A 6,000-nucleotide genomic window follows, 5' to 3' on the forward strand; every position below is an offset into this window, starting at 1 on the left:
AAGACTGTCTCAGGAAAAAAAAGAAAAAATTTGCTTTATAAATTGTTCTTCTTTGTTTTACAGAATCATTTTGGCTCATAGTAAGGAAGCTTTCTAATAATTAGAACTATTTAACAGTTTAAGATTTCAGGCATTCTATGTTTCTGTGTGACCATTTATCATATATGCTGAAAATAAACTTTAGTTCTCATCTACTTTACTGATTTCCTGGATTTGACAAGTAGCAAACTCATTTATGGCCCCATGGACAAAGGTCATTGCCTGTGCCTGAGGGTGTGTGAAAATCTCTCATAAAGAAAGGTAGTGTCATTTTTTTTTTTTAATTTGCAAGTTATAAAATTGCATTTCACAGTATTTAGGAATGCCATAATTTGTGACATTTTTAACCTGTATGCTTTATTCCCACTTAGGCCGAATACATCAAGCAATGGTAACATCTTTAAATGAAGATAATGAAAGTGTAACTGTTGAATGGATAGAAAATGGAGATACAAAAGGCAAAGAGGTAAAATCACTGGGTTAAATTTTATTCCTAGTCCTGCACTCAAGATTCTGAATGTAAAACAAAACGGTGAGGTACATAATGTTATTTAGTGCATATATTTTTCTTATTCCTTGAAAACTTTCAAATGATTAAAATTTTCACTTAAAGGTAGATTCCTCCTACATCTCTTATGTGATTGCACATATCAATCTTGTTAATTATTTGATAAACATATTCTTGGCCAGGCACGGTGGCTTATACCTATAATCCCAGCACTTTGGGAGGCCGAGACGGGTAGATTACAAGGTCAGGAGTTCAAGACCAGCCTGGTCAATATGGTGAAACCCCGTCTCTACTAAAAATACAAAAATTAGCTGGACGTGGTGATGTGCCCCTGTAGTCCCAGCTACTCAGGAAGCTGAGGCAGGAGAATTGCTTGAATTTGGGAGGTGGAGGTTGCAATGAGTTGAGATCGTGCCACTGCACTCCAGCCTGGGCGACAGAGCAAGACTCCGTCTCAAAAAAAATAAAAAATAAAATTATTTTACCCTAGCTCACACAATTTGAAAGTGTGCTATAATATTTAATTATGTGGTTCTATTGGTCACTGTGTTGTTAGCAGTTCATACAGTCAAGACTGTAAAATGATATTTTAGGAGAGATTCTTTAACTTTGTGGATTATAATTCTAAATCTAGTTTGTAAAGCTAAGGCACTGTTTTTACTGGGTTTTTTGTTTTGTTTTGTTTTTTGTATTTTTCAGTCAGGATCTTACTTTGTCACCCAGGCTGGAGTGCAGTGGCATGATCATGGCTTACTGCAGCCTTGACCTCCTGGGCTCAAATGATCCTCCCGTCTGTCTCCAGAGAAGCTGGGACTACTACAGAGTAGCTGCACTACCACACCTGTCTATTTTTTGTATTTTTTATAGAGATAGGGTTTCGCAATTTTGCCCAGGCTGTTCTCAGACTCCTAGGCTCAAGCGATCTGCCCACCTTGACCTCCCGAAGTGCTAAGATTACAGACATGAGCCTCTACACCCAGCAGAGGTACTGTATTCATTAGGCTAAAATAATTTATTTACTATGTCAATTTATTTGAAAAATAAACGGTTAATTGTCAAAATATAGTCTCAAAAGACATACATATGTCTGCTGTGAACAGATTGACCTGGAGAGCATCTTTTCACTTAACCCTGACCTTGTTCCTGATGAAGAAATTGAACCCAGTCCAGAAACACCTCCACCTCCAGCATCCTCAGCCAAAGTAAACAAAATCGTAAAGGTTAGTGATGAATATTCAGAGCACAAAACAGTAGGGGACAGCGTTGGGTATAGATATGTGTGTATTCTAGTTTGAAATTTGTGGACTGTGAAGAGTATATTTTAAGTATTGATTAATTTTCTTTTTCCGCCATCCATATTCATATATGTGCATACATGTTTTCAAGGATTGAGGTTGTCTAATTCACAGTTATGACAATTATTGGATAAGGTCTTAGAAATTTCTCACCTAATTAGGATTTTCATGAGACTGAGTTTCTCAGGAGATACAGATCAAAACCATTTGCTTGTTGGTGTTTGTTGAATGAATACATATGACTTTGACAAAGGCATAATAGGTGTTTCTTATGAATAATAACTACCAACTCAGTCTTTTGAAATTATAATTCTGCTATTTGTTTATTAAAGAAAGATTGGAAATGATAGTGTAGTTTGCTTATATATTATCTGTGGTGATATACCTTAAAACTGTGCTAAATCCTTCTAGCAGTTTCATCTTTATAAAAATTAAAAGCACATTATTCTTACTGATTTTAAAGATAATACTCCTTTCTTTTTCTCAAGACCTTTCAGTATTAGAATTTTGTTTCAAAATATAACTCTTTTTCAAACAGGTTTATTGTAAAAGTTGTTGAATCTGCACTTCTTGGTGTTCAACAATCACTTATTGTTTTTTTGTTTTTTTTTATATTGTGTCAGATACTTTGTGGGACAAAATACAAAGATGAATATGACATGGTTTTCAGCCTTTAGGAACTTGATATCTTTCAGGGAGGACATAGATAAGCATCTAAATATAGTATGTTAGAAGCAACAAAACTTTGTTTTGTAAACTGTGCAGATGAACATAAGGCATATTTTCAACTCATATAAGTTTAATTATATTGCGAGTCACCACTTAAAGTTTATTAGCTACCACTTGTAAATGGATTGTTTTTCATATTCAGTTTCAAAATGAAGGATCTTCATTGGAGGATCTTCATAGTTTATTCTTCCTGGCATATCATTAGCAACCTTTACTGTACATTAGAATTACCTGAAACAGAATAAATTAGTATATTTTAAAAATAAATAAGCATTTATTTTAAAAAATATTAAAAAATATAAATCAGTATTTTTTTTTTTTTTTAAAGACGGACTTTCACCATGTTGGTCAGGCTGGTCTTGAACTCCTGACCTAAGGTGATCTGCCCGCCTTGGCCTCCAAAGTGCTTGGATTACAGGCATGAGCCACCACCCCCAGCCTAAATCAGTATTTTTTAAAGTACTCATTTATGGGCCCCACTCCCAGGGATTCAGTTTTATTTTACCTAAAGGGAGGCCCTGGCATCAGCGTCCTCTTAATAGTACTAGTACTCATCTGATTTGAATGTGCAGCCAAGGTTAAAAACAACTACTTTGTTTGATATCTTTTTTTGATGTGAATAAAAGGAAGTCTTCCTGAATAAATTAGAGGACCAAAGGTTTGCTGCCTTAATCTGTATAGTACAAGTCTTTGAAACTCTTATGAGACCTTTTTAGGATAACTGACAATGCACATTTTATATTATTCTGATATTTCAGTTTAACAAGGGGGTTCTAAGCTGCCTAGAACTACTATTTTATGACTTACCCCCTATTATTCAGAAATGACATTTATTACATGGTTTTACCAGCATAGTATGATGGTTAAAACACATATTATTGTGAAGCTGCTTAACCTCTCTTTGTTTCAATTTTTTCACCAATGAAATGGGAATAGCAGTAGTAATGACCTCATAGGTTGTTGTAAAGAAAGTGCTTAGAGCTGTGCCTGGCTCGTATTAATTCCTGGATATTTTTGGAGGGTAGGGGAAAATATATAAAGGAACTTGGATATTGATAGCATGAATAGTAATTCATTAAGATTATAGTTTTTCTTCATTTTGTTTTATATTCTTGTATGTTTGCCTAGTTTTGTTTAATTGAAAGAAGCTCAGATCATGATATATATGAGGAGTAAAGACAGAAAATATAATGAACGTTTTTTCCTATCATAGAATCGACGGACTGTGGCTTCTATTAAGAATGAGCCTCCTCCAAGAGATAATAGAGGTAAAATAAAAATTTATCTCTTAATTTTGGCTATTGATTTCTTAGTATGTTCCTGACAAGGTAAATCAAAAGTAAAAATTACCCTCAATGTTGGCATTTATGTATTTATTTAAATTTCCTCTGGCTAATTTTAAGAGGGTTTTTTGTTTTTTTTTAAGGCAGGGTCTTGCTCTGTCACCCAGACTGGAGTACAGTGGCATGAACACAGCTTACTACAACCTTGACCTCCCAGGGTCAAATGATCCTCCTGTCTCAGCCTCAGGTGTGGCTGGGACCACAGGCATGTGCCACCATGCCCACCTAATTTTTTGAATTTTTTGTAGAGACAGCCTCTCCATGTTGCCCAGGCTGGTCTTGAACTGCTGTGCTCTAGTGATGCTCCTGCCTTGGCCTTCCAGAGTGTTTACAGGGATTATTGGTGTGAGCCATCGTGCCCGGCATGGTGTCTTCCTGAATTCTTAATACAATATGTTAATACTGAAAAATGATTTTGTCTGGTGTGGTGGCTCACGCCACTTTGGGAGGCTGAGGCGGGTGGATCACCTGGGTCATAGTTCAAGACCATTCTTGTCAACATGGTGATACCCCGTCTTTACTAAAAATACAGAAAATTAGCCAGGTATGGTGGCAGTGCCTGTAATCCCAGCTACTCGGGAGGCTGAGGTAGGAGAAGTGCTTGAACCCAGAAAGCAGGGGTTGCATAAGCCAAGATTGCACCACTGCACTCCAGCCTGGGTTGCAGAGGAAGACTCTGTCTCCAAGAAAAAAAAAAAAAAGAAAGAAAGAAAAATGATTTTTAAAATGTATGGGATGATGGCTGGGTGCAGTGGCTCACCCCTTTAATCCCAGCTCTTTGGGAGGCTGAGGCAGGCTGATCGCCTGAGGTCAGGAGTTCAAGACCATCCTGGCCAACATGGTGAAACCCCGTCTCTACTAAAAATACAAAATTAGCCGAGTGCAGTGGCATACACCTGTAGTCTCAGCTACTCAGCCAGGATGCTAAGGCAAAAGGATCACTTGAACCTGGAAGGCGGAGGTTGCAGTGAGGTGAGATTGTATTACTGCACTCCAGCCTGGGCAATAGAGTGAGACTCTGTCTCAAAAAAAAAATAAATAAATAAAATAACAAAATAAAATAAAATGTATGTGTTGAATATGAAACTATAAAATGCAATTTTTAATTAATCTTAATTACTAAATAATTTCATAAATTCAAGAAGAATATCATGAGAAAGAAAGGAATGGGGAAAAATTAGTTGGCTGATTTCACTAGCTAAAGAAAAGTTGAACAGACATAAGAATTGTGTAATTAACTGAAGTCTCCCATATATTTTCAGCCAGGACATGAAAAATGTAATGGATTTATTTTCTACTGTTTAGTAGTTCAGAATTTTCTGGTAGTATTGTTTCTCTGTGTGTGTGTATGTGTGTGAATGGACAGTATTAAAGGAGAGGTTGGAAGTAGAGGAACAGTCCTTCAGTTTAAACACCATCTGTAGAGTCTTGTGCAAATTTATATTTCTTTTAAAATTTGATATTTATATTTAATTTATATTCTTTTTTCCTCTTTTATAATATTTACAGTGGGAAATTCTCTGCTGAAGATTTGCGTATTTGAGGAGCAAAGAGTGGGATTTGGAATATAGGGAGGGTTGAAGATTCTAAGTTATTACTCTCTGTATATATTTGATTAGTGTAAATTTTTACAAATGAGAATGCTTGTAGAACTTATATTTTACACACATATTTTAGGAGGATTTCTTTGCAGTTTAAAGTTTAAGACATGGAGGGGTTCACACATTTTTTTCCTTCAAATTTATATCTTAAAGGATTATTAAAAATCAAGCTTGGCTTGGGTTTTTAATGTAAATTATTTAGATTGAGTTTTGTAGCTAAAATTTCATTGGTGAAAGCTAAGTCTGCACTTATTACTTTGAAAGCTTCTTTTAGCTTATGTCAGTTTGTTGAACAGAATTGATTTATTATAAACTATATTGTATTTTACATATATAAATAGAACACTTGGCAACTTACTAATGTAACTTTTAAGTATCAGGTTTTGGGGATATCTCTTCCTTTTACTGAAGTTAACTTTTATTAATTTTCTATCCTGAATTTAAATTTTTTTTTTTTTTTTACTTAAAGTTTTTTTTTTGAGATG

The 6,000-nt window shown here is 35.1% G+C and overlaps 1 protein-coding gene across 1 annotated transcript in view; it reads left to right on the plus strand.

Annotated features, from left to right (window-relative positions):
• The window catches only part of KIF2A (kinesin family member 2A), an 83,214-nt gene that overhangs the window by 38,208 nt on the left and 39,006 nt on the right, over positions 1 to 6,000 (plus strand). The window contains exons 2-4 of the mRNA XM_037745743.1: positions 411 to 505; positions 1,648 to 1,767; positions 3,785 to 3,839. Coding sequence (XP_037601671.1) covers positions 411 to 505; positions 1,648 to 1,767; positions 3,785 to 3,839 — 270 coding nt within the window. The remainder of the gene's footprint in view (positions 1 to 410; positions 506 to 1,647; positions 1,768 to 3,784; positions 3,840 to 6,000) is intronic.

The sequence above is a fragment of the Cebus imitator genome, unplaced genomic scaffold, assembly GCF_001604975.1.
Source record: "Cebus imitator isolate Cc_AM_T3 unplaced genomic scaffold, Cebus_imitator-1.0 Scaffold211, whole genome shotgun sequence".
Taxonomy (NCBI): Eukaryota; Metazoa; Chordata; class Mammalia; order Primates; family Cebidae; genus Cebus; species Cebus imitator.